We start from the raw sequence: 26,212 nt of genomic DNA, 5'->3' as shown, positions 1-26,212 counted from the left end.
ATAATTCTAAAACAGTTCAAATAATAGATAAGGGTCAAATTTAATCAACGCACATTGTTTCATGTCCACGAATTTTGTACATCTCTGTGTTGGATTATTATTTGAATGTATATTATCTCACTGCATTGATGTTAAAAGAGAATCAGAAATGTATATTTATTGGCTTTAAAAATAGCAGAAATAACTGACGGACATTAGTCTCCCAGCTTGAATTAAAGACTTTTTTAACAATGTGTTATTGAAGTAAAAGTGGATATTCTTCATTTCTTTAAAAAACTTGTTTGTAATCACAAGAAAATATATAGACAAAATATTTTTACCACAAGAATATAAGAATTGAATCAAATCACTTTATTAATAAATGTGTAATGATGTCCTCATATTGTAAAGTTATTGAGATATTTAATCGGTCCAAGATAATTGGGCAAAACCTAATGAGACTGCATAATACAATATTACTTTTACTTACAGTGTAAGTACAGTTCTTTTCTGTAGTGACATTTCAAGTCCATTAACTCCAAAATAACTTTTTTAATTGGAAGTATTATTGTATGGCATTGCTCATTTGTCACTCCAACTGTCAGTGCTTAGTTTTAACTACATTTTAATCTATTTGAAACTTGATCAATTCTTTATACTACATGATGTGAAGTTGTAGTTCTCTTCATAGCATTTCAATTTATCAATGCTTTGGAGAATTATTGCTCTTCTCTATTTTCAAAACTTTTAACTTGTCTGAAAGTCTGTTTTTGACAGATCACTCATAAAGCCTTTAAAAATCATATCAGCAGTGGAGGTGCTTTCTTCTATAGCATTATGATTTGACATGTTTAAAAAAAAAATCAATAACATATTTTTCAGAAGAGTTATTGCTCGTGGATTTTCATTATTTTATCCTGCCTAGAAATTGCCCCTCTCTGTTCATGTGCATTCTTTGAGACTAAGTAGGTTTAGTAATTTTTTTTCCCCCAAAAAATTATATGTAGTTGTGATTAATCAAGTGTATGGCATCTAATTAAATGGAAAGATTTTGTTGGAGTTTTTTGCTATTTTTCAACTTTTTATTCTTGGACAGCTACATTTCCATATTTTGATCCAATAATGTTTTCTCCTTAACAAGATATACACATGAATGATTTCATACCATACTTAGTTAATATTTATGATAGAATTTGAAATATTCTATTACATATCAACTAGAAGTGTTTTTTTTTACAACAAATTACATATGATATTTTCAACCTACATTTATTATCTCTAGTGTATTGGCACTATTTGGTAAAATCACATTTTTACTTTTGTATTGATAAAACTGTCCTGTCATGAAATGATGTGTCATAAATCACTACTAGTTATAGATCTATATTCTCACTTTAAAGACACCATTGGATCTTAATTCATACATGCAAGGTACTGTACTGTTACCAATAGCAAGTATAAGGTAAAGAGTTGAATAAAACGATGACAATTTGAAATACTTTATTGAGCAATTATCTAGAAATACTTTCATTGCAATGTTTACTGATCTATTGTATTATAGATCAATAAAAATACACTCCCTTACATACTATCAAAATCAATGACAACCATGTTCACCATGCTCACAACTCTAATGTCAATCATACTGTGTATAAAATAATGATATAAATTATTTTCTTCAGATTTACTACTTATTTAAAAACTCAAAATCTAAAATCATCTCACTTGTCATTATATTACTCAATGTCCTACACACAGATTTAAAAATCTCTAAAAAAGAAAAATGGGATTTCTTTTCTGAAAACCTGTTTGTATCAAACACTACAGGGATTTCTCATTCAGAATAAACAGGTTTCTGAATTAATCAGGTTCACATATCAATCCGTAACAGTGGGAGAGGAATGACATTTATAAAGGAATCACTTCAGATATATTGTCCTGTGCATTTTCTTACCATAATTTCTTCACAAGGACGAGTCAACAGTCCTTTTAAATCTACCTAATGCTAACATTGAGCAGGTAGAAGAAATATACCAATTATAAGGCTAGAAGGAAGATCCATGCTTTATCTGGAATATACTCCTATAATATCACAGGCTGCTGGCTGGCTGATTTAGTATTTGATGTTATTGAGCTAACTGCTAAGTTACAAGGCATCTGTCATACATTTCTGGCCATGTTAACCTTTATCATTATTGGAGTGTCTGGAATGAAGTACATGATAAACATGCAAACACATGAGAAAAAATATGTTTTTTAGTATTAAGTCTTGTTTACAAAATCACTTTTTGGAAATCATCTTGGAATGAATTGCTTTTAATATATGAACAATTTCATAAGGTAATGACAGTTTACAATAATGTCATTTTTACGTGCGAGAAAGTCGTTAATATTATATTCTCAATATATCACACTTCACTTGATGACTTTGATTATATAAATAAACAACGAAAACTATGTAGTGCTTCATATAGTTACAGGAAGATTGATTTCCAAGTTCTTATTTGATTGCATTTTGCATTAAAATTGCAGTAAACATGTGTCTTGTCTTTAAAGAAACAGAATATGTTTGAAATTCAATCCTTGGAAATATAATCATTTTGGAATCAATTGAATTATACATAACGACTTAAAGCACTACAGAGTTTGTGAATAAATATATGCTACATATACTCGGGTACACACTTATAAACAATATCACTTACACCTTATAGTATGAGACCATTGTTTCATCAAGAAATGAAACAATCACATGACCAGCCTTACATTTAATAATCCTTTCAAAAGATAAATGTATATATACATGTTCAAATATTGTTGTGCATGTATACATATCATGACATACAATTGATCTGATTCTATACAGGTAAAAAAAACCTTAATATATTTCAAAGGAAAAGACAAAAATAGCTGCGTTTTCAATCTTAGAAACCTTTGATGGATTTCAATATAATGAAAATGTCAAATGTTTAAATTATGATCCGTTGTTTTCAAGATGAAAACATTGCTGGATTCATAGCATGAATTGCACTGGCCAATAATTTTACTTTCAATGATAATTTTGCACTAAAATTTAATCAAACATGTGTAGTAACACAATTTTTTGTCATACAAGGTCATCTTCTCATTACACCAGTTAATTCAATGCCCTTCATGAGCAAATCAAAAACCAGTAATTCATTTAAGGGTTTGATAACAAGAAAAGAACTACAGTACAAAAATCATTGATTTGCTTAATTTGTTAAATATATTTATAGTCAGACAATGAGTATAGCGACACACAATTATAAGACGGAGTATATTGATACAAGATGTTGCATCATTATAAGCTGTAAACTGATACAAGGTTCTATTTTTCAAAAAATAAATAAAATCAATATAACAGTTAGATAAAAGAAACAAAAAACAAAATAGGAGAAAAATCTCCATGAATAAACATCTCATAAGCTTATTTATATGTCATATATATAGTTCAGTTACAGGTATTGGGTTGCAAGAGTTACCAAGTTCCCAAGAGCCCTCTTAAAAAGAATAATCATAAATTAAAAAAGAAAATAATAAAGAGTAACTCCTGAAACCAGGTTTACCAGCATTATGTTCTAATTTTGTCTATACCTGGCTGCTGGCGTGTTTTACCCTAAAACAAGTCAGAGTATTGAAAGCTATTCACATAGTCAACAGATTGATGCACTGGAGGACAGATTGACTGATGATTAACAGACTCATGGCTAACAGGTGAAACTCTGATGATTCCATCATGCAATAATATAAGTTTTTGGATATAGTACCACTTTAATATAGAAGATTGAATTTTTTATTTCTTCTCGATGTTTTTTGTCACATTGCAATCCTGGATTATAAAAGTGTCAAAAAAATACAACATCTCTGTCATGACATTTAGTCTCCATGGACAGTTGAAACAATTGACATTTTCACAAGAGATGCTGGCTCTATATATGTCTATAACTTAGCATTGATCACCACTGTTTTCGATTCCACCAGGATGCTTGTCATGGGAATCTGTGGAACGTCAAGGAACTTTTCTGAAAAAGAAATGAAGACATTTTAAATATGATAATACATGTCTACTTCCAAAATGATATTCAAGAGGTTTTGTAAATATTTTGCAACATTTTCTTCGGGTTAGTAATGGCAATAGAAAAGAAGTTCTTAATGCGACCAGTAGAAGACTAAAGTGTGATGTTTCGATGACTACACAGTCACCTTCATCAGACAAATGACCAGTGTGAAGCATACTAGCAGTGACATACATGGTGTACGAGATGGTAAGAAATCAACTAACTTTTTTTTCCGGCTGTATTATAATCCTATGTATACAAAGGTCGAAAACAGTGTGACGAGATGGTAAACATAATATAGACCAAAAAACCTAAGATGGTAACAGTGCACAGTAGTCAATTCAGCTACCCTTTGTTTAGCACTTGATCATAGATATGAAAAAGCCTGAGGCTACCCTCATCCCTGTTTAGTACTGGCTTGCTAAAGCCATGTAAATGTTACTTTAACAGTATAAAGGAAACATCTCTCTTGAGATGTCAATATTGAAATAATGGTCTTCTGGGGGTGATTTTCTAGTAGATCTAAGCTAGCTGAATAAGCTTCTTCATACTTTCAAACAGAGTTGTATTGACGCCAGTTTTATCTTGCCTGTTTATGCATTATTCTGTTGTCACATACCAGGTAATAAGAACTCATGTAGCACTCTAATTACCAAACAAGTTTCAGTTTCTGGGAAATATCAACATGCTTGTACACATAATGAACTAATAGCAACACTGACTTGTTGTGTGCACCCTCATGCCAATGCTCAACTGATTTGGTCAAGTGAAATTATGCTAAAACTATTTAAAATGAAAATCAAAGCCTATGTTACAATAGATATGAATATTTTCTTCACTAACATTTCAATCAACACATTAATAATAACAAATTTCTGCATAAAAATCTGGTCATGATCATAATGATTAGATGATTATTCTTCACACTGTCTAATCAATGTGTGTCGACCCATCTGATGAATGACAGCCTTACCGAGTTGTTCGCAGATATTGGTAAGAACTATGGTGTTGGGATACATATAGGCCTGTCCATCTCTGTAATGTACAAATGAGGTTGATTACTACATCACATTTTAAGTAATTGCAAGACATCATCAGAATCATATCTCTGAATGATTCTTTCACTTTTTTTTAATGATACAGCATGTATGTTGATCATATACCTGCTTTTGAATCTAGATAACACACACAGCTGCATGTGTAAGGAAACTTGATGGAACACCATTTTGCCTGCCTCATTATTAGTCTATCTAAACCAAGGTACCCTTGCCATGAGACACATGCCATAACTATGCACACATTTACATCAAGTTATCATTACTTCTTAAAAACAAGGAACATTCAAGACCAGCACACCAGATTTAAGTTCATTAGGTAACAAGTGAAAATGCAGTATCCTACAGTCAACCCTGCAGACCTTACAAGAAACTGGAACTCCAACACCTACATCTAAAAATTAACTTTTCCACAGTCTTTGTTACCAAGACATGATTATAAAATGAAACTGATGTGGAGAAACAACCCCTTAAATCTGCTTTCTTATAAACAACAAATCACATTTAGTATACCTCTTTTCTTTTGACACAGCGTTCATATGGAAGAGGGCATGGAGTCCATTGTTGAGGATGTCGAGGGAGAGAACCTCTAAGTGCTTAACAGCACCATCCCTTAAAAGCCTTGCACTCAACATCTGAGCCTCTTTAGCGATTACTTTAGGAGTCTTGGCCTTGGGTTTACCATGCACATCAGTGTGTAATGATAAAAGGCATCGGCACACAATCTGAAAAACGAAGTGTAAGTGTAAGAAGAACTATATGACATTATCCTAGATATGAAATAATTAATAAAATAGTGCTTAAAGAATGAAGAATGTATTCTGGGTAAATACACATTAAAGATCAACTAAAATGTATAATGAATATTTGTCTTATTTATTTGCGTGTAAAAGAAAAATAGTATGTAGACATAGCCCTACAAAAATGATGGTTGAAGGGGATTCTATTAAAAGGCCATAGTTCATGATCAACTTTACACATAATTTACAGGCTAGACTGTGTGTCCAATGAGATTGATGAAAAATGTAGGTGAGCAAATTTTGATATACCTCTTCAAATCTTTGATAAGATAAACTAGATCATATTGTATACTGTAACACATACCCAGTATCCAAGGAGGAAAGGCTCAAACATCTGGCTGAAGAACGTGGTGTATTTATTGGTAGAGGATTTGATAAGGATAGCATTATCTCTGATTATAACACCACAGTTGTGTGTAAGGGTCAAGAGGGAGTGCTCAAAGTCCTGCAATAAAAAACATATCAAAGATGAAATTAAGCAGTCTTTTCTCAGAATTTCATCATAATGCAAACTCAAAAAAAAAATAAAAATAAAAAAATCCAAGCTTCAGCCCTTTTACCTTTCATCTACCACATTTATTTACTAAATGCAACAAGATCTATACATTTACTTGGTATCAGCTTTACATCAAAGGTCACATTTTTTCCCCAATATGTATATTGTAGTTGTGTGATATGTATGGAAATGAAACAAAAGGAAAATTCTATGAAAACATAAATATTAAATTTTGGAGAAAACTTGCCAGTTTTGTATGACCAGGATGAAAAATGAAATCTCTGTTTAATAAATGCTCCAGAAATACGTATTTGTTGTAAAGGTCCTCTGAAATACAAAACACAGAAAAAATAATTACAGATAAGATTCTGTGGTAATATTCACTCCTAAATCTAGTAATTACCAATATTTAAGACTCATTTAAGATATTTTTTTTTACACATGTACCACCTAATTCCTGCTCCATTTAACATAGCAAAAAAGGAGTTTATACATGTACCACCTAATTCCTGCTCCATTTAACATAGCAAAAACTGTCATATATCAATGCTGCAGAGTGATATATCTTGTACTCACAAATAATTTCTTTTTCAGTAAATCTTAACTTTCTATAAAATATATGACAATACTGACCTAAAGGTAAAGTGTCCTGGGTACAGACATTGATAGACAGGGACACCATCGCTACACGGACAAAAATGTGCATCAGCTGATTGCGGTAGATCGACAGCATCAGATGCTGGGCTGCTGCCTGCATTAACTGGTCCTCACTCACATGTGATGGAACATCCATGGATACTAACTCAATTACATCGTCCTTGTTTATAGTAACAATGTTTTTGTGGAGCTGTAGTGTACTTCTCACCACAGTGTCAGACGATTCATTACCTGTTGGATATACAGTATATTCAATATTACCAGATCTGGTTTTATAGAATCTCACAAAATATATTTTTTTCTATCATTCAACATATCTAATTAAAAAAAAACTAGACACTTTATTATAATTTGCAAGTCATGTCTTGTCTTTATCATCAGGAAAGAAAAAGTTCAAAAGTAACCTTACTGAGAATGGTAACAGTATTAAGTGATAAATGTTCCAAAATTATCAAATCAATCTTTATATACCTGGCCAGTCTATGTATGCTCCCAAATTCAAGGCATGGCGTTTGAGCCACTCTACTTCTCGCACAAGCTGTCGCATGGGTATACCCTCCTTGTTTTGAACCATCACTGCTGCAGTCATGGACCAAGGGGAGATGACCATGTGTTTTAAGTGAAGTAACACAATATCATAGGCAAGACTCTTAAGTAGATCTGTCTCCTGTTTTGACAGACTAGCAATATACCTGTTTAAGGAAATTTATAAAGTATGTAAAATTTCAACAAAACTTAATTTAATAAATAGTTTCAGGAAGCCCTTTTATTTAAGTTTCACAATACTTTGACCTTTTTACAATTTTCCATGATCAACTTTTGACCTCTCATTACAATAACATCTTTCATTTCTAGAAACAGAAATGAATATTTGACGAACACATTTTATGACTGTAACTACAATACCAGTATAACACTTTTAGATAATGACAAAGTAATACTTTGAAAAACAGTGTTCATATTTTCTTCAAAGTACAAATTTACTGATGTATGTCTTGCCAGGAAAATATGGCCGATTGGAAAATACAATCACCTTGGTGCAAGGTTGTGGATGCTTCTGTCAACTTTCCCCACTGAGTATTCACGTATTGAAAGAGGATCTCCAAAATGTATGTGTACATTTCCAAAGTCTTCTGACAAAATGTTTCTCGCTTTAAATAATGCCTGTTAAAGATACATCAAATATCCTAGGTGTTATTAATACTTGATTAGCTATGATTTACTCAAATCAAAGTTGAATGTAAAACCAAATGAAGTTCTTTAATTGAATGGAAATCAGACCTATCATTTCACTTCATACTTTGTTATATGAAGATGTATACAGAACAAGAGATATGATTTCAACTAGATTGGAGGTTCTACAGATAGTAAATTGCACTTTTTCATTTTAAAAATTAAAATTTAAACTGCACAATGACCAAAGATAATATATATCAAAGTGACAAGTATGGTTTTGAACTTGTTGACCAATATTTTTTTAAGAATCATCTCATATATATAACAGCAGTCATAAGGACCATAGAGAGATGCACATCTTTCTGAAAAACACAGCTTGAAGTGGACCTATTTGGTTTGGGAATATTTCTTTAAAGAATATAATGACCAATTTAATGAAACACCTACATTCTTTAACACTCAGGTTTTATGTACACTTACTGAGGTAGATTCCTTGGGTTTTGGAACTCCCAGTAATTCATATGCATATAGTTTCTCCTCTAGGACTTTGTCGTAGCTGATGCTAATAGGGATAATCATGATATCAGGGATGTGAGCTTTGAAGTAGGGCTCTAGTGATGCAGACAACATTCCTGTTACACAGCAAAATAAAGAAACAAGGATATCAACATCATTGTATAAGTTCTATAATTCATACAACTGTTTTAAAAAATTTGAATGAACATAGAAAAAAATCTTTGTTGCCATGGAATGGATCAATCTTGGCATGAATGTAACGTGCAGTTAAAGACCGATGGTTTTCATGAAAGACAGTACCAGATAAAGTTCAGGAGAAACACAATGACATACCAAATTTTGGACAGTATGACTTGGATGTCCTACTGCGGGTACCCTCCACGTAAAATTCAAGAGGATGATCACTGTTACAGATTTGTGTCTGCACATACTCTGTGAAAACAGCCCAGTATAATTGGTCATCACCGAAACTTCGGCGAATGTAAAAAGCACCTGAATTCCTTAACAGCCATCCAAAGAATTTCATTCCCATGAAATCTGAAAGTAAAATAAATAAAATAATTCAAATTTTTGAGAAAATTTGATAAGTACTTAATTAAAACAAAAGGTATATTTCACAGTCTTCCCAATCATATTTCACTTTAATGTAAATTTCAGCAAGGTTTGAAATCAAATAAGATGTAAAGAAGTAATAAAAGTAATACTTCAACTTGTTAACAACAAATATCTTAATAAAGGCTGAAGGGAATAATTGTGTATTTTTACCCAGACCACCATACTTACCCATAGCTGCTGCAATGACAGGTAATGGCAGGTCATAGTGATAAAACACAAAGGACATTAGTAGAAAATCAAAATAACTTCGATGACTTGGAGTCAATAATATTGGGTACTCTTTAATCATTGCCCGCACCTGTAATACACAAAAGACAATGTGCTTGTTAACATTGAAATAGATATGTCCTAATGTAAGTAAATAGCACAGTATCCTTTTGATAATTCATAACATAATGTTGTATCATTGGCTGAATGTAATGTCAATCATTCTTTATAAACAAATGTATACCAGGTAATCTTGTAAAAATGTCAAATTAAAGTTATCAGAGCTCTTAATCTTTCATTAACTTTTGTAATTCTAAATCTACCAGCTACTTTTCCTAGCTAGTACATTAAGTACTTTTTATAGGCATCAACAACATCAGTCACACACTGTAAATATTCCTCATTAGTATAAATGACGGTAAATATTTTTCAATATTCTGTAATACGCCAGCTTTGAGTAGAAGATTTTTTTTGCAGACAAATCAAATTTCAAATTTAAGCACAAAAAGATACTTAGAAAGTTTGTTTGAAAAGGACATGTATGCAAGTCATTTTAATGTTGTATACTTAAGTACAAAGCTTTTTAAAATTAATAATCAAAATTGTTTACCTTCTGAATGCCTTCTTCATTTACATAAATTCTTTTAAATAAGGCTTTCAGAACTTTGACTAGGAATACAGCAAATCCTCTGATAGCACCAAGTCTGAGGTTATGTGACATTTCCTCAAGGATTTCCTTGGCTTGAGCCCACACCTCATCAGCTGGCAATCCACTCTCCATACAAACCTGTTGTTGGAAATGAAATATTACCATTCTCACAATTTTATTACATTTAAATCAACACAATTTCAGGGAATGGCAATAATAATGTAGTTATTTTAAAAAGGAGCTTGGACAAGAAGATGTTTGTATTTTGATCTAATTGATTTGAAAACAATTATCCAGCAATAGATCAGTGTCTAGATTTAGCCCACCATATCTATTTCAGTTTTGCAAAAAATGCCAATAAATGCTATGAGAGTGATTTTAAGCTGATTTCTCAGATGTTATTCATCAGTCTGTTGAAAAAAATAAAAACAATTTTAGGAAGATTGCATTAAGTATTGAAAAAAGTTTTGTTGACTGAAATTCTTACTTGTTCCACAGCATACTTCACACGATCACTGGCCATGACATGCTCTTTAATCTGATCTATTGTCCTTGGTTTGTTGTTTTTGTAATCGGGGACATCACGGGTACGGAGGCTCCATCCTAAATCACTACTGTGGCGACGGTCCTCTAGGATGTCCTCAAATATGTCCTTATGTCTGGAGGATACCAGCTTTGGATCATCTGAAAACAATTTATTTGAAATTGAATTTATGATTTTCTTCTTGATCGTTTACATGCAACACAATCTAGACTCATATAGTTCTTTCTGTCTACTTTCAGCAATTTGGTCTTGAAAAGTTTAATTGAAAAAAAAAAAAAATACTCGTGAGTCACATAATTTGTATTCTTTTCGTTGCAGAGTACAAACATTTTAGAGCAATGACATACATGATAAATAAATTAGCAATCAGCGACTGCAATTAAATGGGAAATAGTGAAAACATTGTCAGCTTGATGAATAAAAGAAAAGCTATGTTCTCCTGTATAGTAGTTTCCAATCATGTCAGACTTAGCCTATCACTTTTGTTGATGGCTCATAAAATGTTTGAATTGTTACACACTACTGTTATGTTTAACAATACAAATATTTTGTATATTCATACTACAATATGAGGTCAACAGGATCTTCATCACTCATTCTATCATTTGACCAAGCATTTTAGGCTATCCCTCTAAACACTTAATGGAACAATGAATATTTTAGTATTACGTCACAAAAATGATTTGTAGTGAAATAAGTGAACTAGTAAAAAAAAAAAAAAAAACCAGTGCTACTCTTGTTCTTGAAATTGGTAGCAATTGGTCAATATTAAAAGTTTCAATGATGAAGTGTGCTTCAGGAAGAAATGAGGTTAAAATGCATATCTATGTGTAAGGTGCTATAAATAAAGTTCCTACTTGTATCAGCCTGAGTTCAAAGCATGACTCACTATCACATCAATTTCAATCATCCATGAAATTTTGTTGTCCACATGAACTAAATTCCTTTCACTTTGTTAGTAGCCAGTTCAGACACTAAGCGTCAGACAGAGTTATTGCTCATGTGGTATACATCGTACTTTGTTGTCAGACAAAACTCACAGGTCATTCTATAATTTGTTGCGAAACTTGTCAGATGATTTTCTAGATTTGTTAACATATGTAATGATATGATTGAGATGCCTTTTCAACAGATTAATTACAAAGGCCAACTTTGACATTTAAAGAAATTAGACCATTTGTTAACTTATAACCAGAAAGAAAGTAAAGAAACTAAAAATCATAAGACAGAAGGAACCTGCCATTATGTGAAACAAAAAATTAATTACTAACAAGGGTAATTACATGAAAATAGGCAGGAATTCAAGGCATTCTAATGTTAATGTAAGCAAGAGTTTAAGAAGGCAGAAGTATCTTATATAAATAAGACCATTGAGAAGAACCTTAGTACAAATAATACCAAACCATTCTGGTGTTTTGTAAAATCTAGGAGACAGGAGAATCTGAGTGTACTAAAGTAAGACATCCTAAAGAATAACATTTGGGAAAAAGCTAGTGTTTAGTGAGGACATCTCACAGTCTCTAAGTATTACTTTATATTACAACCCTGAATGCTTGACAACAGACTGAGCCATGAAGTTCAACTCAAAGAAATGTTCAGTTATTTGCATTGACATTAAGAAACTCTCTCAGTGGTCAGATTCTCAAGCAAATTAGTCAGTGCTTCTACCTTGAACTTCTCATCAATGAAAACATGAAGTTGACCTTGAACACTACAAAGTCTGTCAAAATGGCCCATTTTTCCCTCAGTTCCGTTATCTGCAATCAGAAACACTGCTTAAAGTCTGCCTACATCTGCCTTTTGTAGGTCAATCTATGAGTGTGGATGCATCAATTGGGATCCATACTACCAATACCACATAGCAACCCTAAAGAGGGCCAGCACAATACTGTATTTTCCATATGTGGCATCTACAGCAGCAGAGGAGAGGGTTGGGTAACTAAACTATTCATGGACCAGAGGTCTGACTTTATAAGCAGATTGCAGGCAAATGTTACACATAACACTATACTTCAAAGTGGTTGTGGGGATATTACCATTGTTACCCAAATCAAATTTCCTGACACCTGAAAGGCAATGACGAAAAATACACCTGGAAGATTTCAGTGGTTTCTTCTATAGCAACACAATAGAAAACACATTCATGTAACCACAATAAGGGATACAACGTTCCAGATGCGAGAATATATTGTCTGGAACCTGCTCGATGAGAAAACTGTCAACAGTGCCATAACTGAGACTATCAAGGCTTCAGCCAGTGGCCTCAAGCAGCAATAAGTAACATGGACCCCTCTTTCCCATGCATTACATGCCTGTAAGGAACTTGTATTTTAAATAAGCATATACCTTTCAACGTTTTCCTCTTGTCAAAACACCATACGTTATACAATTTATTTAATGTCCGATTTCGGAACCTTAGGGAAGTCGGAAAATATATATATTACAGTCGTGTGTTTTCGTAAGAAATAGGCTAGCATATGTACTAATGTCTGTAGATAAGGGTGGAAGGATAGTCATAAGATGCATGATCTGCAGGGTGGGTGCTGTTACCCGGGCACCAGCTGCAACGTCATCATCAATGAGGAAATGAAATGACAAATAAATATAACCTTGCTTGATCCAAACGTTTCTTGACTGTTCCTCCATGGTGATTTAGGTCTGACAGTGCAGACAAGAAGAGAAACCCGGCCAAATTCCAAAGACCAGTGTTTTTATCAGTTTTTCACATTGCCATTGGCTGCGATGCGTCGGGTGATTAACACACAACGTATTTCACAAGCTTCATTGATACGCACCGGTATATTAAAGCGTTTGCATGATCAATAGAATTTAACACTCTGTGTGCATTAGGAATAAATCCCCCTCGATATAAAGTTCCGCAAGACCAAAAAGACGATAAATTTATCGGAATATTTATTCAATAAATACTGTATTTTTATTGATAGAATAATTATTTATTAATGTCGCTTCACAACATTATGATCTACTTGACTTATACTCGGGCATTTAAAATTTTCCATAAATTTTGGTCGCTTTTTCCATTACACACCGCCATCAGAGGAAGTTGACTTGTGGTCTGCTACTGATTTGCAGACTAGCGACCGGCTGGACAGAACATATCAGTCACGAAAGATGGTGCCAATCCAAGCACTTCAATATAAGAAAACAGTCTTTTTCGCTCTCGTGTTTTTTACTTCGTTTATTCACTATTCATTAGCGAAAAAGAAAGACGTTTTCGTAAGTAGACTAGACTTAGTAGAAGATATTTTTCGATATGTCTTCATTTTCCCAAGGAAGATCTAATGTGCGGTGTTTTTCGTTTGTTTGATAGGTTTTATCATCCCCACAAACAGTCAAAACAATTTTGACGTGGCGTTACAGTACACAGTGACCTCATTGTACAATATACAAGAGGCCAGTCGTATGCCATCCACAGCGTTTGAAGTAAAATGCCTTGCCAAAGGATACAATCACAACAACAGACCGATCTGTCTCTCAGAGTGAGCAACGTGAGAAGCACAAATCACTATGTGTAGGGAGTGTGGAATCGATGTACTTCGGATCTCCACCTTAGGTTACATAGGCCAGCGTTCTACTGACTGAGCTATCATAGCCCCTTACATTTAGCAATGATGTCATGTCATCTTATAAGATACGGCATATCTCTCTTACAGCAATGCAATATTATGAAGTCGGTTAGGTAAATTGATTCAAAATAATACTACCTGGTACAATGATGAAAGTGGATTCAATCTTGATTGGTTGATTGGTTATTCACACTGATGCAAGAGACCCCATGAGTTATGCTGTGCTAGTCCATTCCAAAGATATGGCCAAACTCTGGCAACTTACTGAATAGACAGATCATCTTAGAGGTGCATCTATTAAAACACTAATTTCATCCATGGAAGCAAACATAAAGCATGTAAACAACCAATGTCATCACTTTTATTGGCGAAGCTGATGATAAATGGATTTGAGGTGGATGTCCTGTTTTTCAACCTCCATTTAAAACATTAACCTTTCCAGTTTGATGGTTGGTTGGGCTACTTCCATGGGCTGAACAAAGGCCTAGTGGCAATGTCATATGTTCCTAGACAAACTGTGTATGACATATGGACAATAGGTGTTCAATACAATTTCAGATTCTGTTCCAGTGTTCCTAACAGTGGTGCATTAAGAACTTGATATGTGACATTGTTTAGTTTGCAATTCAGGAATTCTCCATCACTCTTTTATTGCAAAAGATTAGCCAATGCAATACACAGGAATAGATACAAATCACAGCAGAATAGAAACATCTTCTTCTACAGAATTTTCCTTAGTTTACCATGTATTCCCTTTCTCCTAACTCAGTTTTGTTTGTACTTTATTTGGATCATTCTTTGGTATAACATAATTCTGCTATATGTATACTAGGAAGTAGTAACAAAAAATATGATGCTTCCACCCAGAGTTGTAACTAGTGACCTTTTGGTCTCTTAGGTGGACAACCTTTTACTTATCTAAAAGGAAATTCCCACAAGCCAAGGCTTATAAAGCGAACTGTATTCTCAATGTCTACACTTCTCCCTCCTTCACAAAGTCCTTGACCCCAATGACAACAACTACCCAGAGTCAACATTTCCAAGGATGTGTCTTAATCTCCTATAACTTCTACCCTTGGAGTGGTTACAGTACCAAATCTGTAATAGGAAGAAGTAATGAAAAATACCCTGCCATTGTTGGGGTTTGAACCTTCGGTCTCTAGTCAGACACTCTACTGCTTGACATAAGGGAAAATTTCACTAGCCATGGCTAGTAAGGCAACCAGTACTCTCAACTTCTACCATACTCATGTATCATCCTGACATATATAGCAAAGGAAATTATGATTATGACAAATTTACTTTATGATGACAAGTAACTTTGATGAATGACAATTAAGAATTAAAATAGAATCATGATGTTATACATCTGAATAGTTTTACTTAAGTATATTTTAATTCATTGTGCCATGATCCTGACAGGAACAAGAATGTCCAACAAGAATGTCCAACAAGAATGCTGGATACTGAACATACCTGAGAGTGATTACTGTATAGTGACTTACAGTTAAGGAAGTTATTATTTATGTCCTTACTTTTTAGTGTGATTTAAACATGGTCACACCATTTCACATTTTAAAAAAGTTTTGACCCAAATCATGTATTGTAGTATTGAAAATAGATGGTCATGTAAAGGATACTATACAAATCTTAAATTTCTCACATTTTTCTTTACTTTTTTAGGATGTTAAAGAATTTTTGGAAAAAGAAAAGAGGAAATTTACAGCTCCATGTCCAAAAAAGATAACACTGAACAGTGTAAACCATTTAAGATGGACTGCAGAGGTGAAGTATATAGCATCTCAGATCATTAACTTATCCTCTTGTTATTACAGTTTGTCCTGTTGGACAAGCTGGAAATCTGAACATTGTCATCGTTTGTGATTAAACTTTATAATGGGTAATAAAATTGTATTTTAATGAAGAAAAACTGTAAATGTAAAGATTAACTTTCTTTTTTTGTTGAGGTTATTGGGTGATAACTTCAGCTGAACTTGGTTAAATTTTGCATAACTGGATTTGTCAGTTATTCAATTTACCCAAATTCAAATGTATTTATTCCCTAAAATGTATACAAACTAGAAATTTACCGGTAATCCTTAAACATAAAAGGATGAAGCAGCTGAAAATAGGAAGGTTTTAAAGGTTGTTTTTATATATCAATTTTGAACTGTTAAGATGTTTTATGTCTTATTGAATATGAACTCCTCTTATAATATATAAAAAAAATTAAATAACCATCAAAATCTCAGAAAATGTCACTTATACCCTTTTGTGCCTGTATATCACTATCAAGACATACTTTACTTATTTCACTAATATTAAAAAATGACAGAGTAGTGTGAAATTTACTCCAAGTAAACTAACTGCAATTGGGACAAATAGAAAACAATAGCTCTGTGAAATTATTTGGTATTAGATATCTTGGTATCATCAGTATTGATACAAGTGATAAACAAAGAAAAAGGACAGTAGGATTCGTGAAAATGACTGTTTATTGACAAACTCTGTAGTAAACAGATCCTATCAATCTCATGACTAAGAAACATTGAAATTTTTAGTGCACAGATCTATTAATAAACAGTTATGAATAACAAGTTTAAACAACTTGCAATTATTACTCGGGCCAAGGGGAACCAGCCTTTTTCCAGCTTTAATACAGGGCAAAATAATTACTGATGTTGGAGATAAAATTTTGAAGGAAACTGGAAAACACCAATGTAGAGTGGCAGGTGAGATGACCCAATACCTTTTCAGAAGAGTTGAATCCTGGTCATTTTATTGAAGAGTTAATATTGTATCATCTCAGTACAGCTCCTTTGTCTTCATAATGGCTTCTTTTGATTGACCATTCAATTTACTATCCTTAAAAAATATGAACCCTTCCAAAATTAGTTACTAATGTAAACTTCAAAGAATCAGTTGTATGTACTGATATATCTTTACCAATTTCTATGTTTACTATAGATTGACCAGGCAATACCATGTGTACTTCTCGCCTTGGAAGCCAAGGAAAATGATGGATTTCAGTGGTCTGCACTCGGTACACTGTACCAGAGGAAGGGACAAACATCACAAGCGGTATCTTGTTTCAAGCATGCATCAAAACTATCTGGGAAGGTTAGCCCGTACGTTGCTTCATGGGATTTTATTGGACCATTTGTCATTGGAAAAATGGAAATTGATGGTGATCCATTGGAACCTTTTGGTGGTGTGTTTGAAGTTGCTAAAAAAAGAAACAACAAAAATATAAAATTTTTCTCTGAGCTGGTTCACAGTGGAGAAGTTAAGTGGAAAACATTTAAGCAGTCTTATGCTGATGAAACCATAAAAATAAGTCCCCAAGTAAACTGGAATGACTTGGTAAACTCTCTTAGTTCCATGGGGATAACTGAATGGCAGGGTTGGGTGGTAGGGGAGTTTGCCGTGAATGAGAAAGACCAGATTGTGGTGTTTCAGTGTTTGGATGTCCACACTTTTTACATCGATGACCGACCATTGACAGGAGATGTGTACCGTAGGGATGTGTTCTGGACCACTACCCACCTGTCACAAGGTGTCCATACCATCTACATTCGTTTACGCTCTAAAGTGACTGCTAATTTCCAGTGCTCTATAAAGATACCACAATCTAGTATCCAAATTCTACCTCCTCACTTCTTACCAGATCTTGTAAATGGCTACTTGTTTGGCAAACACATTGCTCTTCCAGTGACAAATTATCATCAAACAAAATGGGTTCGCATTTCCAAGGTATCAGTGGCTGATCAATCAGATGGAAACACTTTGAAAAGCCATTTGCTCCATTCTGTGAATATTGCTCCAGGTCAAACTATACCAGTTTTGATATCATTGGAAACAGTAGCTGATGAGAGAGTTGTGTCAAAGTGTACCTCAATAAATGTGATTCTGTCCATTACAACATCACAAGGAACCTTGCCCTTCAAGTTCAATCTCCGCTGTAGGAAGCTTGGAGAGTCCTTTCTGTTTACATTTCTAGACCATGATGGATCTGTGCAGCATGCGGCAGCCATAGCCCCTATTATAGGGTGTGGGGGAGCCACCTGTCCTACCCTTCTCACATTACATGGCACCACTGTGCCACCACAGAACCAGGCTGACAGCTACAAGGTAATGAGGAATGGAGAATTTGTATTTGGAATTCCACGTGCTTGGCTGCTGGCTCCAACAAGGTATATATGTCTATCAGAAATTGTGGTATTACATCTTTTGTTTTCAAAACCAATACGTTTTATATGCAAAAACAAAAACAAACAATTGCTTAATGTGAATAAAGCGGGAAATAATGAAATGTTGCATCTGATTTAAAGATCAGATCTATTAAACTTATTTTGATTAAACAAGCAATAGTTGTTATATCAAATAAAAACATCTTGACTGGATAACAATGTGTAAATGGTTGCTAACAGACATGGTGCACATAACTGGGAAGGTCCTGGCAGTCTCACGGCTATGACAGCACTGGACAGACTGGCATCACTAACACAATCCAGTGATTGGATCTCTGAAAAGGCAGACAGTTCCAGTGTCCTGTTTGCTGGCAAGTAACTACAATTATTTTCACCTTTGAAAATTACTTGAGAATCGTGTAAAGATTTGAAGAGTTTGTGTTTTGATTACTGTATAGGTATGGCACCATTCTATCAATCGCTGATCAAACAGTACAGGCCTGACAAGATACATGTAGCTGTATTGGGTATGTTTACATGTATACATTTCACATTCAGGTCACTCCATGGGAGGACATGGGGCGTGGCACCTAGCCACACACTTCCCTGACAGAGCCATTGGATTGGTATCACTCGCAGGGTGGATCAAGAAAGAAGAGTATGGAGACAGCAATCTTTTCTTTAGGTTTGTTTTGGAATGAAAACTAATGAATCATACTTATTCATAGTTCTCTTAACATATTTAGGTACTTGGAATATCATTTGAAATGAGTCTTCAGATCTGATCAAATATCTAAGCTATTTTAAAATGATTTTATCTATTATATTAAACTATTTATTAAATTAGACATTTTATAGATGCCAGTTTTTCAAAATTTGTGAAATGATACCTAAGTAATTCTTCTACAGACATGATCTGGCCACAAGTCACATTGATCCTGCCATCAAAGCAGTGATGGAGGCCTGTATAGCAGAGAATGATGCTGATAGACATATCACAAATTTACAGGTAGCTTGGTCAAAATTTTATATTAATAAGAAGAGGATGCTGTGTTTTTTTTCAAAAAAAGCAGTTACGTTTCACCAATGGGATATAAATTCATATATTTTTGAGAGTATGTAGCACAATTGAAAAAAATAATTAAATTAGTTTTGCAATTTTTGCTCACAACTAAATATTTCATTCATTTATATTTGTTATATGGCATAAATGTTTAATTACCTGAATAAGTATTCTGTAGTAACATGGATATTCATTCTTATTCAGAACATTCCTGTATTCACCAGAATTGGTGCCAATGATCGCACTGTTCATCCATTCTTCATGAGGAGGATGTACAGACTAATGAATGAGATACAGCTCATGATCAACTACACAGAACTACCAGGCAAGGAACACTGGTGGTGGGACACATGGTATGCTACCACATTTATCTGGCAATAAGCCTAGGCCCAGTAACGAGCCCACCCAAGCTGTTCAATAAAAAGATAAATAATTTTTGCACTCTCATGTAATAGGCCCACCCCTGACTTTGAGTCAAAATTTAATTATTGACCCCATGGGATTATTATAAGATGAGTCCTCCACCAGGAACAGGAGGGGACTATAGTTTTGCATTTGTTTGTCGATCCTTCCACTACATTGTCCCCATTCTTCAACACACAATTGGTTCATCTTAGTGAACATCAAAGGAAAAGCTTTTCCTTGTCAGTTTCCTATCATCTACAATACTGATGAAGGGAACTGTGTGTCACATATTAAAAGTAGGTCACTGACCTACATTTTGACCTTTGATCTACATAAAAAACTTGTACTGGCCTTATCTTCTTCAAATCTAATCATGGGATATGGGTTTTTCTTGGTGAAGTGGTGTTGGTGGGAGACTGCATTTTGCTGAATTATCTTGTTACAATACTGAGTGTTTGGGACAGTTACATATGGATGTCATTGGGTACAGGGGACATAGCACAGGTCAGTTGGTGGTAGGGGAAACTCTTGATAATTTTAATCAAAGGTTAAATGATGAATGTCATTTTATCAAATATGATATTAATGTGTCAGTCTCAGGAAAGAAGGAATTCCTTCACAACAGTTTATAATTATAAAAATGTTGCCAGGGAGACCAATGATGGTGGGGTAGTGAATGACCGACAGCTAAGGGAGTTTACTGACAGTATTACCAAACTAGATGACAGCTGTAATAGTGATGGCTGTGACCGCTCAAAGGACAACAAATACACAAGGAAGGAAAATGAGGGAAAGTTTGTTTTCACTAGCTACAATCCAGCCTTAGGAGAGGGCCTAAATGGTTTAGAGATCATTCAGCAGAGGACACCATTACGCCTTAGTAAAATAGAAGTAAGTGCCTACCTTTCCTATTCTAAAAAACATTTTGTATTTGTAATGTAAGCTTATAAGCTTTTTAGGTCGCCTGACTCTCATGGATGCACACATTGACTCTAGCAGATGGATATGGCAAAAATGGATACAGTAGAAACCAATACATACTAGTTTATGTAATTTTCATGGATGAAAGGGTTTCAGAAGCTTTACAAGAATTACCCAGGATCTCACATTTATTTGTCCTCAGTTAGGGGCAAAGTTTACTGTAGTGTATTCTTTTATAACTTAGTTCTTTTTTGGGAAAATAATTTAGTCTTGGTTAGAATTGTAAGTGTACGATTGTACTTTGACGGTTTGTGCATGTTGAATCTGACTGATTCCCCAGTGTGTTGTCAAAATTTCTGAAAATCCGAAAAAATCAATTTTTGACATGGCACAAGAACTAAAACATTAAACTCAGGTGGCAGTTAAAGCCTTTTAATTAGGCCTTTATTATGGATTATATGCTGTTTACATTACAGTTGTACAATTCAAGAGTGCAATTTTATAATTTCAGGGTTTTACAAAGAACAGCGAAATTTGGCTTAAGACAACAAATGTTCAATCTTTTGTAATAAGAGAACCCAAGATAAGAAAGATGGATTGGAAGAACAAACTGCTCAAAGTAAGTGAGAACATGACATGCAGGTCTTCAGTGATTTCCCAGTTGAATTTCAAATAGAATTCAAATTACTGCAAAAAGCTCTTGACACAATTATTTTTAGTATTATTATCAAAGTATATTGGTTATATATTTCAAGATCATGGTGATTTGTTTTTTTGTTTGTTTTTTTTTTTTACGGAAAGATTGATGACACAGTTGTGGACATTGACGATTCAAACAAGTTTGAAACTGATGGTGTGCTATTTTGCAATAAAAAAGGTGAGGATACTAAATAACCTTGACCCATGTTTGTGAAATAGGCCAGAATCATTCACAAAATATTCAGTTATTAAAATATTTCAACATTATTAAGGACATAAATTCAAAGAGAGCATTATACTGACTTATTGATAGTTTCAGTTACCATGATATTGGATTGATGTTCAGTGTTCTCCTGTGTTGTAGGGGACTGGGAACTATGTGGAGTTGATATGGATAGGAGAAATTCTACCACCTATGGACCTGCCAGACGTGTTGCAGAGCAACCATTTGTTATTGTCATAGGTGCTAATTTGCTCCACTTGTCTGTACATTGTTTGATAAATTGTATGAGATGTTGCCAAAGGAAGGAAATTGTCATATTTCTAACTATGATCACAAGTAAAATGATGCTCATGAAATTATGACACATTAAATGTCTAATATTGGTAGTAATTTTGGTTGTAATAGAGGTTTATTTTGTGTAACCCTGTTAAAGTATTAGATGCCTCTGGCTCAATTGGGAAGAATTTCTTTTAAGATCATTAGTTTAACTTTAGTTAAGTAAATTAAAGGTCCTGGGTTTGATGTCTAATTACAATTACACTATACTATTCACTAAGATTGATGAAATAACAAAGACCTGCATTTTATTCCTTAACACAGATACAGAATCTGAGTATGGCACAGAGATCCAAAGTCTTGCTGTGTACATTGCTAACCTATTCTTCCAGACCTCAGACACAGCTGCTCCCATTGTCAAACTCAGTGATATCTCCGACAAAACAATTGGTAGGTCCTACTGAAGAATGCTTAAATCTGATCTTGCACTACTGAGGTATATGCAAAGTAAATATATTTTTGATTCATATCAATTGAAATAGTGAAATTTCTAATTCTGTAAACATTTCCAAATTGTTGTGATGTTGGAAAGTTTTTTTTTACATAGAAAAAGCATGACCTGTGTGTTTGGAAAATAATATGCAGCAATGTTGTTTTCCTAGGTGAAAGAAACCTGATTATCTTAAGCCTGTCCACTGCTATACTGGAAGTATTGGAACTGCCCCCTGACCTAACATTAACAGGTAAACAGCATTATTTATATTGGGTATTCTTCCTTTCCTTCTCTCCATTTTAAGAGGATATTGCAATTGCTTTTGTCTGTCCTTCATTCATAATTTTCTCCAGTTTGGCCAGTTCCACTAACTCAATGCCTTGTTCAAGAAAATGCTTACTTAGGAATGCTTTTATGGTCTGGTGGTTGTAAGATTAATTTGACTGTAACTATACATGTAGTTAGAAAATTTGTTTCAGCACAAAATCTCCAGTTCTTTTTTATCAATACCAATCCGATTTCATCCAGTGCTTTCTCAGGGAAAGTGTCTGTTTGGAATAGATTTTAAGGATTGTAGTTTATTATTCACTATCCCTGTGAAATATGTTAACGGTATCTTATGAGATCAACAATTGTTTCTTACATGTGTCATCATTCTTCTATCTAACTTTATGATTTTACTTTCCATAGTTGAATTGCCAAAACTGATTTTAGGAATTAGTGTTGCTTTGAAATACCTTGTTACTGATTTGCTGTCTGGTATTAAGCTCATGCTGTTTGTTTCTTCTTCTAGAAAACAATTCTAACATTCATCAATAGAAGTGGTATGGATGCATTGTGCATTAGATATGCATATTGCATTGATGTAATACTGCATTAAAAAGAAAACACACTTATTTTATAACATTCTTCATTTGCTTTCTATGTCTCTGCAGATTCTGTGATAAAGCTTGGTGATTGTAAATTTATGGAGCCTCGCAGTGGTTTAATGACACTTGCTCCACACAAGTCATGGAAGGATGGCCTGGTGATGTTACTGTCAGCAAACTCTATTGAGGGTCTGAGGGACATCGTATCTCTAGCCACACCCACCATTCCTCCAATGACAAGGTCACCAGTAAGTTTAAACTGCAACAGATAGGATGGACCTATTACCAGGAGTGATTTTTCTTTTTTTTTTGAAAAGTGGAATAATATTGGTATGTACCTCCTTAAAAAAGTGGACTTTACCTCTTTGGCAACAGTACTGGTGTCTGATATTGAATTGGCTTGAGTACTGGTAGAAACCTGTGGTCATGATATTTGACCTGTCACAATATAGATATAATAACAGACCTGGTGATTCAAACTACAAAGGCCAAATCTAATTGACTTGATCCTGGTTTCATGACAAAAATGACGTATGATTTGCCTGAAAAGTGTAAGGCCTTTGGAAGATCAAATCTTCATATTGAAAACTGATTTGCATGCCTAAAGCCTGTGTCAATCTATGTATTTAGTATGTACAGTTTTGATATATTTTTTTTTCTTTTCAAGGTTGCTTTTAGAATATTGTACATGTTTAACCAGGGATGTATAATATAGTGTATGATGGTTTAACATTGGTTTGTGGTTTACAGTTTTCCAATCTACTGCCAGACTATGTGGTGACAGGACCAGAATTTGGATGGAAAGGACCTGGTGGATTTCTTTGTGCAGGTTTTTTGGGAAATGGCTGGGAGTATCGTCCTGATCTCTCCTCCTGTAGTTGTCATTACTAGCATAATACAGACTACAGTGTGCTGTCCTGATGAACATTTTCTGGAGATTTGCTCAATTACATGTATTTGATCCATAAAATTTACAATTATTAACATACTATTAGTGAAATTTAAGCTTTACAGCAAATCAACATGCCAAACGTTAATATTTGATGTGACATCAGCAACCTGAATTATTAACTGCTCTATTGCCTACTAATGGAAAGATTGTGATTGTGTCTGTTAGATAACATAGCTGCTTCCTGTATTTAATCCATTACTAGAGAATTGTTACATTTTAACTTATTAGACATAAAATGCTTTTGTGTGCTGAAATGGTTGAACTATTCATGTCACTTGATGAATTGTTAATATAGCGATTACACTTGGACATCTACTTCACCTTGTATTATTTAATTGACATGCACAAAAAACTGATCTCATCAGATATAGAATTGAATGTATGCACTCTTGTGTGGTTGTTTAGGATACAAAATGTCTCATTCAATGATGTATGAAAGACAGGTGTTAGGTCCTAGTGGATTTATTTTATTACAACCCCAAAAGAATTCTTTGTTTTCATATACATATAGTAGCATGCTCAGTCAATTATCGCAGTGAATGTTACTGTCAGATTCGTTAGGAGCACATGGCCATGGTGCATTTATTTAGCTACTTTGGTGATGGATCCATTGAGTTAATACATATGAATGAATTTGCTGGTGATTTTCATTGAATGTATGAGTATATCATTTTGAACTCAAGAATGTATGCCTCTTTAAATATTTTACCTGTGAGTTTTGTTGATGTTTTGTCTTTTCTCAGCTTGCAATAAGCATTATCTGGTGATGATAAATTCAGTCAGAGCTCAGTTAGAAGGAAATCAGTTTTATATAGATACTTGTGCACAGTTTTCTTTCCCGTCATTATAAAGAAATTGCTAAGGATGGGGTCCCATGCATTTTTCTTTTCCCCATGAAAGCTTATGGTAATTTGCATTTTCCTGAATAAATAAAGTTTGTAGTCGTTTGTCTATACCACATTTGGCACAGCCAATACCACATTTGGAAATCTCTGATTAAAATCCTGAGGGGTCAGAGTTTAAATAGTTTGAGTTGTGATGTAACTCAACAGTATAAATTTATCTTGGATAATTTTTTATCCACGTTATACATAAAACAAAAAAATTGTCGATTAAAGTGATAACTCTAGAAGTAATTACATAAAATATGTATAACTAGGCAATAGAATACTCAATGTATTGTTGTCTGTAAAAATATACTTAGAAGGTTTCAATGTTAAATTCTTTTGGAGAGTGTCGTAATTTATCATGTATAAAAGTGACCAGGTTTACCATGCAGAGTTTTGTTCCTTACCAATACTTTTTACTCAGTTTTTACAAATTACTCATTGTTGAATATGATCATTGAAAAATGTTTGGTGTTATGATCATTAAATATCCCTCACAACTATAAATCAGATAATTTAATGTATACATCTGATTGCTAGTCCTTAATTTATATATGTATATATATATATCAGATTGATATGCAACTTTTTTTATGATATTTTTAAAACCTTAAGAAAATCTTTTACTAATTTTAATGACTTCTTTATATAATAAAATAAACCAATTTGATTTTTCTATATACAAGATTGGTCGCTATTTCACTAACATCTCAAGAAACATGACAATACCCTTTTAAAGTTTCCTCTATCTTTGTCAACTTGCTCACATTCCTGTACATTCATTAGACAAAGAGATTTCTTGGTTAATGGTTTATACTACCTTATAGGACCAACATTGTGCAATGGTAGTGAGTTACTGGCTTTCTCTTCATCT

The 26,212-nt window shown here is 33.7% G+C and overlaps 2 protein-coding genes across 2 annotated transcripts; one reads left to right on the top strand and one right to left on the bottom strand.

Moving 5' to 3' along the window:
* Window positions 1–1,464: 1,464 nt before the first annotated feature.
* Window positions 1,465–13,510, bottom strand: LOC132550854 (dihydroxyacetone phosphate acyltransferase-like). Its single transcript, XM_060214946.1, has 14 exons — window positions 13,383–13,510; window positions 10,717–10,913; window positions 10,191–10,367; window positions 9,542–9,671; window positions 9,092–9,295; window positions 8,723–8,874; window positions 8,100–8,230; window positions 7,538–7,758; window positions 7,043–7,297; window positions 6,657–6,736; window positions 6,218–6,358; window positions 5,627–5,838; window positions 5,032–5,093; window positions 1,465–4,022 (listed from the first exon to the last, which is right to left on the bottom strand). Exons 1-14 carry the CDS (start codon window positions 13,417–13,419, stop codon window positions 3,940–3,942), a joined length of 2,082 nt encoding a protein of 693 aa, XP_060070929.1. The 5' UTR covers window positions 13,420–13,510; the 3' UTR covers window positions 1,465–3,939.
* Window positions 13,511–13,905: 395 nt separating this feature from the next.
* LOC132550832 (uncharacterized) lies at window positions 13,906–25,915 on the top strand. Its single transcript, XM_060214925.1, has 15 exons — window positions 13,906–14,010; window positions 16,044–16,145; window positions 17,328–18,553; window positions 18,791–18,921; window positions 19,109–19,235; window positions 19,460–19,559; window positions 19,818–19,966; window positions 20,669–20,909; window positions 21,451–21,558; window positions 21,741–21,816; window positions 22,003–22,101; window positions 22,462–22,587; window positions 22,800–22,880; window positions 23,566–23,747; window positions 24,250–25,915. Exons 1-15 carry the CDS (start codon window positions 13,906–13,908, stop codon window positions 24,388–24,390), a joined length of 2,994 nt encoding a protein of 997 aa, XP_060070908.1. The 3' UTR covers window positions 24,391–25,915.
* The last annotated feature ends 297 nt before the right edge of the window (window positions 25,916–26,212 follow it).

The sequence above is a fragment of the Ylistrum balloti genome, unplaced genomic scaffold (assembly GCF_031769215.1).
Source record: "Ylistrum balloti isolate Yb309-2 unplaced genomic scaffold, AGI_CSIRO_Ybal_v1 Utg370152, whole genome shotgun sequence".
In the NCBI taxonomy this organism is placed as follows: Eukaryota; Metazoa; Mollusca; class Bivalvia; order Pectinida; family Pectinidae; genus Ylistrum; species Ylistrum balloti.
Note: the sequence above shows the minus strand (reverse complement) of the source record. Positions and strands in the feature narration are given on the sequence as shown.

Coding starts and splice junctions, on each gene's coding strand:
- LOC132550832 (XM_060214925.1), top strand. CDS start 13,906: ATGGTGCCAATCCAAGCACTTCAATATAAGAAAACAGTCTTTTTCGCT. Junction 18,554..18,790: donor TGGCTGCTGGCTCCAACAAG/GTATATATGTCT, acceptor GGTTGCTAACAG/ACATGGTGCACATAACTGGG. Junction 19,967..20,668: donor CACTGGTGGTGGGACACATG/GTATGCTACCAC, acceptor AAATGTTGCCAG/GGAGACCAATGATGGTGGGG.
- LOC132550854 (XM_060214946.1), bottom strand. CDS start 13,419: ATGGAGGAACAGTCAAGAAACGTTTGGATCAAGCAAG. Junction 10,914..13,382: donor AAACGTTTGGATCAAGCAAG/GTTATATTTATT, acceptor AATTGTTTTCAG/ATGATCCAAAGCTGGTATCC. Junction 6,359..6,656: donor ATCCTGGTCATACAAAACTG/GCAAGTTTTCTC, acceptor TTTTTATTGCAG/GACTTTGAGCACTCCCTCTT.